The sequence below is a fragment of the Zootoca vivipara genome, chromosome 12, assembly GCF_965207765.1.
Source record: "Zootoca vivipara chromosome 12, rZooViv2.hap1.1, whole genome shotgun sequence".
In the NCBI taxonomy this organism is placed as follows: domain Eukaryota; kingdom Metazoa; phylum Chordata; class Lepidosauria; order Squamata; family Lacertidae; genus Zootoca; species Zootoca vivipara.
This window is the reverse complement of record NC_142595.1, coordinates 10,054,808-10,068,597: the sequence shown is the minus strand read 5'-3', so window position 1 is coordinate 10,068,597 and position 13,790 is coordinate 10,054,808. Positions and strand designations below refer to the sequence as shown.

The following is a 13,790-nucleotide window of genomic DNA, read 5'->3' as shown; positions in this document are numbered from 1 at the left end:
TCCTGTATTGCACGGGGTTGGACTTCATAACCCTCAAGGTCCCTTCCTAGTCTACCTTTCTGCAATACTATGATTCACTGCAATGCTTTGTTTCAGCTGCTGCAGGCAGCGCGCAGAAGGAATCGGCGTCGGGTTGCATGCAGGAAATTCTTGCTGGGCTCCTGCCACTTGCAATGCAGGCCGTTTAAGATGTGAAGTTAACGCTCTTGCCCGCAGTAAGCCGTGAAGGAAAATCTCAAGAGACAACCCGGAAGTTGGGTGGTGTGGTGTTAAGCATAACCTTTTTAATAAATCTATGGGGTAGGTGTGAAGGGGGAAGAGGCGTGGCTATGCCACTAGAAAATGTAATTTGAGATTTTGACAATGCAGAAAAGAAAAGCATCGAATGGCAGCATTTAATGCGTTTGCTTCAAAGAACCCGACATCCCTCTAACACGCGGGAGAATAGGGAAGGGGATATGTGCCCATATCGCGATACACTTGAACTTAAACCGCATGTTAAGATCCAAGCGTCTGGTGGGTCGTCTGAACACAACCGTCGGGACCTTAAAGTGGTCCCTTGCTAGACCGTACCGCTTCACAATTGTCATCCCTTATCCAAATCCCTAGGAGGTCGACCTAGAAGAAAAACACTTGATATGATAAGATCAATATAGGAGAATCTGAAACGCAACAGCCGCCAGACCGACGGTAAATTAACAGGCAAGAAAATCTCTTTTTGCATATGTAGTAGTAACGTTCAAAGTGCGTGGCTAAGCAGCAAAGTCGGCTTTGTTCCAGAGTTTTATCTGATTACCTTGCAGAGACTTTCCTGGGAATGCGCACCGGGAAAGTTCTGGTTTGCAGTCCCGCGGGAAGAGGTGAACAATGATGGACAGCGGCAGTTGGGCAGGGGGAGGCTCGGGGTTTGGCTCCGCCTGGCCGGAAGGGGACTCAAAATAAGCCTGCCCTGCTGGACGCCGCGGGGATTGATACGCAATCAGGAAGAGAGCCATGGCAAGGTGAGTGTCCCTCTACAACTGCTAACAATCATTTGATTCCTGGGATTCCCTGGAAATAGAACAAGAATATCCCTTCCTGGCCAGAGGTCCTCAACCCCCCCCCCCCACTTTAGAAAGAAGCCATGCTCTGTGTCAGGCTCAGAGCTCAACAACTCATCGGTTGTAATGTTGTGTGACTGCATATGAACAGCCACAAATAGCTCTCCTAAAATTGGGATTAGGGGCAGTCTCTCCCTGCCCCGCCCCCCTTTGAAGGATGGTGGCTTCCAGATTGGTCTGGAAATCCAGCCAAACCAAAAAAAAAAAAAAACCACCCACCTTTTCAGGAAAGAGACGCACAGTCCTTACTTCCCCTTAAATCTGGGGAATCCCTGCTCAACACGGGAAATCTCTCAGAAATAGCTACTGGTAAAAGTAGAGCCTGAGGACCCCTGGATGTTTAAGTCCAGTCAAATCCGACTATGGGGTTTCAGAAATTACAGCTGATCTTATAGGTCACCCAATGAAAGAGATGTACAGTTGCCCCCATTGGTTGGAGTGCAGTCTTTAGGCAAAGCAAGGGTGCCCGTGCTTAGGGCCAGCCCTATCCTTAGGCAAAGGAGGTGACCCCCCCCCAAACAGCAAGTACTGGGGGGCAGTGATCGCAGACCTCCCGATCGGCTTGCTTCGCCACTGCTCCCAGGCTGTTGCTTATAAGGCTCGGAACCATTCCTTTACACTCCCCTGGGAGGTCAGAGAGAGCTATGCGACTACATCCCTATGCTGGACCCTCTAAACTAGCCTGTTGGCCTCAAGTTGCAGCAGACGATGCTATCCCATCCCGTATGAAGAGAGTCATTTGGCAGACCTGCCAGATTCGGTACATGGATCAGGGAAAGGGAAGGGCCATAGCTCAGCAGTGGAGTATCTGGTTGGCAAGCAGAGTGCCCCAGGTTCAGCACCTTCAGGGGCTGTCTGAAACCTTCGAGAGCTGATGCCAGTCAGTTTATTAGGGGTGCCCAAACTTTTTTTCAAAGAGGGCCAGATTTGATGAAGTGAACATGCATGAGGGCTGACCAAAGTTGTTGAGCTGCTTTTTTTTTTTTAGGATTTTGGCCCCCAAAATGGACTTGGGCATAGCTGCCAAGTTATCCCTTTTTTAAAGGGATTTTCCCTTATGCTGAATAGGCTTCCTCGCGAGAAAAGGGAAAACTTGGCAGCTATGGACTTGGGACATGCCTGTTTTCTCCTGTGTGTCCCTTTTATCAGGCAGCAAAATGTCTTGGGCTATCCCTGCACAAACACCCCCACACCAAGCAGGGCCACTTTTAGTTGAAAAGCCAGATGGAAAAGGAAACAGGGCCCTTGGGACCTCTAATCAATTGTGCACAAGAGGAAAATTCGGCCAGCGTAGGTTTGGAATCCTGGGGATGTTCTTTCCTATGTGGTGGACTTGTAAAAGGGTATTGGGAAATGATCCATAATGAATTGAAAAAAATGTTCAAAAGTACCCCCCCCAAAAAACAACAACAACAACAACAACACCAGAGTCCTTTCTGTTGGGGATAATCCAGACTGAAATTCCAAGGTGTCAAAAAAGGTTATTTATGCATGCCACTACTGTGGCTTGTGTTTTGTTAGCCCAAAAATTGAAAACGAGCGAGGTCCCAACCAAAGAAGAATGGCAACTTAAACTTACGGAATATGCACAACTCTCAGACATAACATCTAGAATAAGAGAACAAGAAGAGCATACGTTTAAAGAAGATTGGAAAACATTTATTGAATATATGGGAAATAATTGTGTACAGCTGAAAACGCTGGCAGCATTAAGATAAATTCAACAGTGTAAATAAGTTTTGATGGATGCAATACTGAATGGTATAGTTTCTGTAAAATATGCAGGGATTTATGATATGTAAAATGAACCATGGAAAGAGATGAAAGGAAGTCATTGATATCTTGAGGATTTAAAGGAAGTATTTTAAATTGTAAAACAGAAAACTTTATAAATATTATATAGAAAAAAAGTTTGGGAGCCTGTCTTCTTTTGCATCTGGCTACCCAAAATGTTGCTCCGTCTCCGAAACCACGTATGTGAGATCGCACTGCTTTAAAGTGGGTTCACTAATATTCGCAGAGTCATGGTTTGCCATGCCAAGGTCCTAAATGCAGACAAGCAGGACCCTCCACACACTGAAGGAGAGGGAAGATGGGTGCAAGCTGTTCTAATTATGGGTAAGAAGCCACAACCATTTAAAGTGTCGACCCTGTTTAAAATTTGTAGCTCTGCTAATGGGTCCTCACTGTAGGCTGAGATCACTCCTGCCCCCTTCATTTCACTGGCAACGGCACTCGCATCTTCACCATCCTAATATCTTCTGCATGTTTCCTAAGGCAACCAGCCAAAACTCTGTGGTACGACCGCCCACGATGGATATTCCTGGAGTTCTGCGTGGAGGACAGCACAGATGTGAAAGTAGATCTTGACGATTACAAAGTTGTGTTCAGGTAAGGGGTTGTCTTGCTAGCATGGCTGCTCTGTCCTGCTGTTTTGTTGCTTTGCCACTGGTTGTTGTTATTTCGATTTTATATAACTCGCCCTGGACCATTTGGTGAAGGCTGTGGGGGTACAGTATATGTATAAATATATAAAGTGTGCTTTCTGAGTAGTGGCACCCGCCCTGTGGAATGTCCTCCCATCAGGTGTCAAACAGATAATGAACTATTTGACTTTTAGAAGACATCAGGAAAGTTTTTAATGATTCTTGTTTAATTGTTACAGGTAGGTAGCCGTGTTGGTCTGAGTCGAAGCAAAATAGAAAAAAATTCCTTCGGTAGCACCTTAAAGACCAACTAAGTTTTTATTTTGGTATGAGCTTTCGTGTGCATGCACACTTCTTGTGCATGCACACGAAAGCTCATACCAAAATAAAAACTTAGTTGGTCTTTAAGGTGCTACTGAAGGAATTTTTTTCTATGTTTAATTGTGTTTTTGTTGGGAGCTGCCCAGAGTGCCTGGGCCAACCCAGTCAGATGGGTGGCATACAAATATTATTATTATTATTATTATTATTATTATTATTATTTATTATAGCTTAGCACTGAAGGGTCAATTAAGCAATCCATGTTTGTCTTGATATGTAAGAATCTTTTTGCTAGCCTCTGTTTCTCCACATGTAAAATAACCTGCTAAGCCCTGGAAAATGCATAGAACTATAGTCGGGCCTTCGATCCCAAACACCTTGCGAGTTGAATGTTTTGGCTCCCAAACGCCGCAAATCCGGAAAGTGAGTGTTCCGGTTTGTGAACGCTCTTTGGAACCCGAACGTCTGACGCGGCTTCCGATTGGCTGCAGGAGCTTCCTGCAGCCAATCAGAAGCCGTGCCTTGGTTTCAGAACGTTTAGGAAGTCGAACGGACTTCTGGAATGAATTCCGTTCGACTTTTGAGGTACCACAGTGTAGGTTGCTTGTTGATCGGAAATGACCCCCCCTGTGCTGCTTGCTAACTTCCACAGTTGTCTACTGCTATGTTGGAATTTGGTTAGGATTTGTTTACTGATCTGGGGTGATTCCATTGGTTTTTTTTTAAAAAAAGAAAATAATATGTTGGTCTCTTGAAGTTGTTACATTAAGTGCCACACTTTTAACATTGGGGTGTGTGTGCCGGTACTGTGTATCCTTGAGTACACCCAGAAAAAAAAGCACTAGGTGGATCTGCAGTCCTGACCTACCGAATACTATGAAAATGTACTTTCAGGAAACGTACAATGGATGTGGCTGCACATCTTGCATTATAATTTGTGCAGCTCAATCCAGCATGGAGTTAGGCATGCCAAAACCTGTTGTAATCAAGGAGCTTCTGTGAACCTAACTCTGCACAGAATCGTAACCTCAGCTGATCCATGGGGAAAGTCCATCATTAAGGTGTAGATTCCTAGAGCCAGTGTGGTGTAGTGGTTAAGAGCGGTAGACTCATAATCTGGGGAACTGGGTTCGCGTCTCCGCTCCTCCACATGCAGCTGCTGGGTGACCTTGGGCTAATCACACTTCTCTGAAGTCTCTCAGCCCCACTCACCTCACAGAGTGTTTGTTGTGGGGGAGGAAGGGAAAGGAGATTGTTAGCCGCTTTGAGACTCCTTCGGGTAGTGATAAAGTGGGATATCAAATCCAAACTCTTCTTCTTCTACACCTAAGACAGGAACTGAGGAAACTGTGGCCTTCCAGATGGTGTTGAATTTCACTCTCATCCATCCCAACCCGCAAAGCCATTGTTCAGAGATGATGGGAGTTTTGGTCCTGCAGCATCTGGAAAGCCACAAGGTTCCCATCCCTGCCCTAAAAAATATGAACTAAGTTTATATTTTGGTATGAGCTTTCGTGTGCATGCACACTTCTTCAGATACACTTCTTCAGGTATCTGAAGAAGTGTGCATGCACACGAAAGCTCATACCAAAATATAAACTTAGTTGGTCTTTAAGGTGCTACTGAAGGAATTTTTTTATTTTGCTTCGACTCAGACCAACACGGCTACCTACCTGTAACTAAAAAATATGAAGATCCAAACAGACAGGCCAATTATTTTGAAATCTCTTAGTCTGCTGCTGCGGTGAGGAGAGCATTTTAGGTAAAACGTGTTTCATAATTTCAAAAGTATAGGTGTGAGCAAATTTTGTGCGATCAATTGCCGCAGAGACCACAAGCAAGGCCTGGCCTTCGACTTCTTTTGGGGGCAATTGCCGTGCTGATTAATCATGGTTGCAGCTTCATTGCTGATAAAATCATGCAGGACGTTATTCAGAAGTTGTTTTTCGTAGCTCCTCAGGAACCCCACCGTAATCTTTTTGTCTTTCCACAGTTGCAAGAATGCAGATGGCGTGGAGTTGTACAACGAGATTATCTTTTATGCCCGGGTTAATTCTAAGGTGAGCACTGCAAAACAAGGGTGTGCCATTCTGGAAGGAGTGTGCTGCAACTGCCAGGGGCAAAACTGCCCTCGACCTTCACTCCCTGTCACGGAACTCTTCGCTAGCAGAACGAACAACAATGCAAAGTTTTGTCTCGTCCAGCTGGTAGTTGCAAAGAGCCCTTGGCTGGCTGCCGTTGGCACTTCTGCCACCAATTAAAAGTGGCTGCTCCTGCACAGAGACTAAATGGTGCATGCTTTTGAAAAATGACCAAGGGCTGAGTTGTCTGGGGAGCAGTTTCTGCTGCCACTGCTTTAGCTCTATCAAGGGCAAGGTTCAAAAAGCTGTGCAGGACCTTCTCCTCACTCCAGCTACCAAATTTTAGAGGCTACCAGCAAGTGAGGCAACAGAGAGGAGAAGTAAGATTGGCACATGGCTTCTTCCTTACATTTGACAGACCTATCAACTTCATTCATTCTGTGCCTGGATATTTGTAGCGTGTTTGGGGTGGCAACAAATTGGGATTCTTGTGCACTGGGCGGTTATTGTGGCATAGCCACACTTTGTATCCCTCAAGGGTTATTATTAATTTTTTTTAAAAAATATTTAACTTTATTGAATCGCAGCAACAAAAACCAAACAATATCACAAGGAAAAATACAGAAAAATAACAAATTACACAAAGGGAAATAAATAAAAAGAACACACCAAAAAAATACATAAAAACATAGATTCCCTCCACCCATGTTTGACCTCCTTCCCTTAAACTTATTTTATTCATTGTGTTATTAATATTACATTGTTTTTGTTCCACTTCCATCCGTTTCCTCAATGTTTCTACCCTGTGAACTTTATTCATTGCATATCGATATATTTGTCCCAGAACAATGTTTTTTCACGTACCCCTTTACACAATCCCATTCCTCAATTAATTTTTGATCTGTTTGTCCAATTACTAATAATTTTTTTATTGGTGTCCATGATTAAGTCTGTGGTGGCGGGGTGGCTGCTGGGAAAATCTGCATGTTGCAAATGACCACAACCACAGAGAACTGAACATGTTATTGAGTAGCCCCACCCTAGGTTCTGAGTGTTAGTAATTCTAGCTTGGAGGGATCTGGCTCGTATGAAGATAATTGATTAAGGCAATCAGTTCTAATTACTTGCTTATTTTGGTTGCTGGTTGACCTGGAATTGCATGAAAAAATGGAATATGTGTCACCAAAACCCATAATCTATTCATTGTTGCAGACCTGGGCTCAGCCCTCATTGCTTCATAAAACGTAGAAAACTTTCTCCCAAGCTTGGTTCTGGTTCAGATTAGCCTTTTTGGCTGCCTGATATTTCTCTCCCAACATGATTGCTTTCAGGATTCCCAGAACAAGCAGTCAGGCAGGTCCATCACCCTCTTTGCACGCAAGTGGAAGGAAAAAGTGCCTTGGCCACGTCTCACCAAGGAGGACTTTAAGGTAGGGCCCGTGGCTTGTTCTCTTTTCCATACAAAGCTGAGGTCATAGATCATAAAATTGTAGAGTTGGAAGGAGCCACGAGGATCATCTAGTCCAACCCCGTGCAAAGCACTTACTTGGGGCTTCTTTATTTGAGTGAAATCTGTGGTGCAGTGATATCTATTCCCTGAGCTCAAGAAGGGAACTGAGTAAGGCTGAGTTGCATTTGCCACTTGCTGAAAGGGGCTTGTGGACCCCCCCCCCCGTTTTTGGTTAATAGGGATGCCCATAACACACACACCCCAAGCAGTTGTTAGATAAAAAGCAGAATTCTCAGCTGTGGCTGCTATCTGGCCCTATTGCATAGCTGCCAAGTCTCCCGTTTTCCCTGGGAAATCCCCGTTTTCCCTGGGAAATCCCCGTTTTCCCAGCTGTTCCTAGCTGAAAAAAACGGATTTTTTTTTGTTTCCCCCCGGTTTATTCTGGCACGACGGCCATTTTGGAACTGGGCAAAGCAGCATCAAAAGTCACTTCTGAGCATGCTCCGCCCAGTTCCAAAATGGCGGCAGCACTACTTCCGATCTGCAATTTCTGGCCCGGTCCCTTATTTCTCTGACTGCAACTTGGCAGGTATGCCCTATTGTGCTATCGAATCATTGGAAAAAGAAATAGCTGGGGCAAAATGGGCAGGGGCCAATTCTGTCTTATTGTTGAAAAGGGATAAAATCTAGAAGTCAGGTCAGCTCAGTGACCAGCTGTTTCCCCCAAAGCTTCTCCTCCAGTCAGGCGAAGAAGCAGAAGCAGGGAGCCTGGGTTAATCTGTAAATCTTCATCTTACTTGCAGCCAGCATGGCTCTCAGTGGACTTTGATAACTGGCGCGACTGGGAAGGAGAGGAGGAAGCGGAGGCGGCCATGGTTGAGCACTATGCGGAGGTGAGTCTGTCCAGCTATGGGAACAAAAAGCAAAAGTCTTGAGCTCTCTTCAAGTCAGATCAACAGTGCTGTGGCTTATAGGATTATTATTATTTATTGAATTTATATACCACCCTATACCCCGAGGAGACAATAGTGGCTGGCCCTATGTCCCATGATTTTATGGCTCTCCCACACTTCCACTTTTGTCACGTGCCTAGAAAGCACGAGTCTGAGCCGTTTTGTCCTTGCTTCACTGCTTTCCCCAGGAAAATGTGATCTTTAGTGATAAAATTAGATTCATAGAACTGTAGAGTTGGAAGGGACCCAAGGGTCATCTAGTCTAACCCCCTGCGATGCAGGGCAAATGTCAATCCGGAGAAAACCTGATTTGTCCAATTTAGTGGTAAAGGTTGGGTTTCCCCGGGGGGCAAGTGGCAAGGGAGTGGCAAGTCTGGATTCCTTGACCAGCAACAACAACAGGAACAGCAAGACCCTTTCACCCAGGCAGCCCATGATGTGGACTGCAAAGCGCAGTTAATGTGGCTGGCAATTTTATAGCCAATGCACCTCCTGCCATTACAATTATGCTACAATTACAGTATGTGGGCATCACATATAGCCATTCCTTCTCAGGGAATGAAATGTTTCACAATGCTTATTTGTCCTCACCATACCTACCAAGTTCCTGTGGGAGAAATAAGGGACCGGACCGGAAGTAGCAGGCCGGAAGTAGTGCTGCCGCCATTTTGGAACTGGGCGGAGCATGCTCAGAAGCGACTTTTGATGCTGCTTTGCCCAGTTCCAAAATGGCCACCACGCCAGAAGTCGCACTGCAGCCATTTTGGAACTGGGCAGAGCTGCATCAAAAGTCGCTTCTGAGCATGCTCCGCCCAGTTCCAAAATGGCCGCCACGCCAGAATAAACCGGGGGAAAACAAAAAAATTCGTTTTTTCAGCTGAGAACAGCTAGAACAGGCATCCCCAAACTGCGGCCCTCCAGATGTTTTGGCCTACAACTCCCATGATCCCTAGCTAACAGGACCAGTGGTCGGGGAAGATGGGAATTGTAGTCCAAAACATCTGGAGGGCCGAAGTTTGGGGGTGCCTGAGCTAGAAAAACGGGGGTTTCCCGGGGAATACGGGAGACTTGGCAGCTATGGTCCTTACATTAATTGCTAAGAGGCAGGCTGAGGGAGGGGCACAAAGGCTGGATAAGTTGCATTTTTAAAATTCCATGGCACGGAAGTTTTCTATCACCTGGCTTATCATGTACATACAGTTTGACGGTCTGCAGGCATGATCTGTTACAGAAAGAGGCAAGGAGCTACAAAAGGCATTGAATTATGCTATGCTTGTGGGCTTCCCGCTGGCACCTGGTTGGCCATTGTAAGAAAAGGATGCTGAATTCGATGGGCCTTTGGCAAGGCTTTTCTTATGTCCTTAAGCTCCACTTTCAAACCAGCAGAAACCATACCAACCAACTCTTGGTTTCCAAGATTTAATCAGCCATTGGGCAAGGACTTTCAAGCTTTCATTTTGCTTCTTCAATGGTTAAAACATTTATTGTTGTTTTTGTTGTTGTATTATTATTAACATGCCAACAGAGGGATGAATAAATCCAGAACACAAAGCCATGCCATTTCCCATTGCTCAACATCAGAGGTGCATCAATGTAGAAGAAAAGATGCAAATCTTCTTGTTCTCAGAAATCAGCGCTGAAGTCCTCACATTTCCTTTTCTCTCTCTTTTTTTAAAAAATAAATTTTTATTGATTTTACAAAGAAAAACACACACAAAAAAACCAGAAAATACAAAGAAAAAGAAGAAAAAATATTTCTTTAACAAATCAAACACATAAATTTCTTCTCTGTCGACTTCCTCCTTCCCCTCCTTCCACGTTTCTAATTAAATCTATAATTGCACTCTCTACTTCTTAACCCATTTCTTGTTCTAATATACTTATCTATAAACTTTTTTCTTGATCTTTTTTAAACACACATTCCCGGTATATCATTTAGACCTAGAAATCTTAATAACTATATTCCATTTAAACTTATTCCCTTATAACAATATCTAAATGCTTCATCAGCCTCTTTGTACATCCATTTCCCTTATTATCTATTTTTAATCTTATAATTCTTTTCCAAGTAGATTTTAAATTTCTTCCACACATTTCCTTTTCTCTCTCCATCCAGCTCATGCAGAACGTCACCAAGAAAGGTCCACCTCCTGCCATGGATGACCTTGATGTAAGTATTTAGAGGGGAATGACAGGCAAGTGAGAGCCATGCGGTTAGGCTCTAATCTCTATAACCCCTTTTAGCTCTGTCAGGTCCACGCCAGGCTGGCTGTCTTTGCCACCTCCACAAGCTTAGGAGGGGGCTATGCTTTGGGCTCCAAAGATACTGAATTTTTCCCTGTCTGTCCTGATCTTTTCTAGGATGACATCTGAAAAGCACAAGACTCAAAGGTAATCATCAAGGCGTCTGAGTGCAATGCAGCTCCAGGCAGCCCTCTCCATGTCTGAAGGGGGGTGGACAGACAAGCAGCTGGTGGGACCTAAAAAGGGGAGGGGGGAATGTTGCCTAAGGGATTGGGCATGAAAGCAGACAAGCAAACTAGCATTGGCAACTCTGAAATTGCTATTGCAAAAGAATGTCAGACCGCTGCAGTTTTCTTTGAGCTTCCAGGCCAATCTTAAACTGGCAAGGCAGCGTCTCAGTGGCAGGCCCCATCAGCGCTATAATTTAAATCAGTATCATACAGCTTCCCCCAAAGAATCCTGGGAATTGTAGTTTTGTAACTACAATTACAGTGGTGCCTCGCTAGACGAATTTAATTCATTCCACGGGTCTTTTTTTATAACGAATAATTCGTCTAGCGAATCCCATAGGAATGCATTGATTTTTTTTTAATTTTCTTTTGCCCATAGGAACACATTAATTGAATTTCAATGCATTCCTATGGGAAACCGCAATTCACTAGACGAATTTTTCATAAAACGAATTTGTCTAGCGAGGTAACCTCTGCTCGAAAAATCCTTTCGTTAAGCGGAAATTTCGTTAAGCAGGGCATTCGTTAAGCGAGGTACCACTGTACATGGGTGGCGCTGTGGTCTGAAGTACTGAGCCTAGAGCTTGCCGATCGGAAGGTCAGCGGTTCGAATCCCCGTGACGGGGTGAGCTCCTGTTGCTCGGTCCCTGCTCCTGACCTAGCAGTTCGAAAGCACGTCAAAGTGCAAGTAGATAAATAGGTACTGCTCCGGCGGGAAGGCAAACGACGTTTCTGTGTGCTGCTCTGGTTTCACCAGAGCATGTTATGCTGGCCACATGACCCAGGAAAACTGTCTGCGGACAAACGTCGGCTCCCTCGGCCAGTAAAGTGAGATGAGCGCAGCAACCCCAGAGTCGTTCGCGACTGGACTTAACTGTCAGGGGTCCTTTACCTTTTTATGTTTATAGGGTGTTGGGAGTCGCTAGGAGACCTTGATTCTCGCAGTGTTGCAATTCTCAAGAGTGGTTACAACCCTCTTCCCAGGGAACTCTGGGAATTGTCACTCTGTGAGGTGAACAGGGGTCTCCTCCTCTCAGCAGCCCTAACCAACTACACTTCCCATGATTCTTTGGTGGAATCCATGGCTGTCACTGTCCTCACTCTACAGCAGGCATCTCCAAACTTTGGCCATCCACATGTTTTGGACTACAATTCCCACCATCCCTGACCACTGGTCCTGTTAGCTAGGAATCATGGGAGTTGTAGGCCAAAACATCTGGAGGGCCGCAGTTTGGGGATGCCTGCTCTACAGCCCAGAAGGAGAGAACAAGACAAGGATAGCCTTCTGCTCCTTTCTCAAGCTGTGCCTTGGGGGAGGGCAGGGGAGCATGTTGACGGGTCAGGGAGGAAGAGGAACACAGCTGCAGCCTGGCAGTGGGCCTGGGCAGGTGCCCAGCAGTGTGCCAGCCCTTGACACACACTGGCCTTGAGCCCTGAACATCTGGAAGTGGAGGTGGCTCTGAAGAGCCTGCTGGTTGCTGTGATGCACAATTCCTCACCCCTTTTTTGCCTTCATCCCATTTGTGAGACGTTGTGAATTCTGTGATTATTCTCCCCACCACCACCAGGTACAAAAGCAATGCTGAGATTGAACAAGAGGTAGGCGAGAGACAATGTTGTGGAGCAAGTCTGGACTGATGGACTCTCATTCCCCCGGGATTTTCATTCTTTTCACTTTTGCTCCAAGAGATTGCATGACGGCTGCTAGCCGTAGACTGGGACCCTCTCCTTGAAGACTCTCATTAATAGATGGGCAATACCACACCTCCCTGTTTCTGCTTTTCTCTCTGGCCTCTCTCTGACCTACAGCTCCCTCCATCCCTTTTTCATGTTTTCAGCTTCTCTCTGTAGAGTTTATTGTTCCTTAAGGATGTTGTATATAAAGGTATGAAGCTATTAAAATCTCTGCCAATAAACACTGCTAACAGTTCTGAGCTTTTTGTTGGCCGTCACCCATTGCCGCAGCAGAAAGAATGGTTTTTGTTTAGTCTTGGGCTCTGAAGGAGAGATCCAACATGCCTGACCAGGTACACTAGCAAAGAAGCCCAAAATGATGCCAATTGCTGCACTGGAACCCTCTTTTGATTTGTTCTTTCTCCCTGTAAATCTAGGTTACTGTGGCTGCAGAATTCCTGACTGCAGATAAGGATTAAAAAATATAAATTAGATGGAATGTGGTGAGTGGTGAACCTTTGGCTTGCCAGATGTTGCTGAACTACAACTCCCATCAACCCCAACAAACATGGCCAGTGGACAGGGGTGATGGGTTTTAGAGTTCAAGGATGCCTGGAGGGCCAAAGTCTCCCAACCCTTGCACCTAGAGCCTTCCAACTACAATCTCAGCCACCAGAAACAAGCATAAACCAAACACTGCTAAACTCACAGTAGGTCTACCAAGCATTCCCGTCATGCTTTCAAATTTCCAAGGCTTATTTCATGTTGTCAATTTGGTAAACGTGGGCAAAATGGGGTAGGCATGCATACAAAAAGCTTGGAACCTACAACACAAGCCTAGCCATGTCTACTCAGAAGGAAGTCCAATTGAATTCAGTTAGGGCTTGAATGGGGTTAGGATTGCAAGTTCACTATGGAAGAATTGGGTTTTAGGTCAGATGGTCTGCCCATGCTCTTGCCCCTCCCCACCAGGTTACTTCTTATGCACCATACAAAACCTGAAAGGATGCTGTTCCATTAGTACCAAAAGAGCAAAGCATGATCCACTATGAAAAACAATATGAAAATATATTATGCAGTCCAAAAAGGGGGGATCAGGTGCCTATTCAGGTAGAATGACACCAACTAGCTCAAAAGTACCTGTTCATTTAATGCAAGGACTGTAATATTTGAAAGTTAATGAGGTATATAGAGGTAGCGTGACACTCCCAAAGTTTGCAAGGGTTCACTGAACACGGCCTTGGGGAAATGAAGTGGCTAATAACTTAACAAGATGTGTGTATATTTTCTCACTGACCTGGAGGTAAGTCC

The 13,790-nt window shown here is 45.1% G+C and overlaps 1 protein-coding gene across 3 annotated transcripts; it reads left to right on the top strand.

Annotated features, from left to right (window-relative positions):
- Positions 1-963: 963 nt before the first annotated feature.
- On the top strand, positions 964-12,721 carry PTGES3L (prostaglandin E synthase 3 like). 3 transcript variants are annotated; one of them, XM_035134653.3, is made up of 8 exons: positions 964-1,001; positions 3,378-3,491; positions 5,841-5,907; positions 7,260-7,358; positions 8,182-8,271; positions 10,448-10,501; positions 10,693-10,722; positions 12,374-12,721. In XM_035134653.3, the coding sequence occupies exons 1-7, from the start codon at positions 994-996 to the stop codon at positions 10,702-10,704; spliced, it is 444 nt and encodes a 147-aa protein (XP_034990544.2). In that variant the 5' UTR covers positions 964-993; the 3' UTR covers positions 10,705-10,722; positions 12,374-12,721. The 3 variants fall into 3 exon arrangements, with proteins under 3 accessions (XP_034990544.2, XP_088512526.1, XP_088512527.1); XM_088656400.1 differs by lacking the exon at positions 10,693-10,722; XM_088656401.1 differs by lacking the exons at positions 10,693-10,722; positions 12,374-12,721 and having other exon boundaries at positions 10,448-10,513.
- The last annotated feature ends 1,069 nt before the right edge of the window (positions 12,722-13,790 follow it).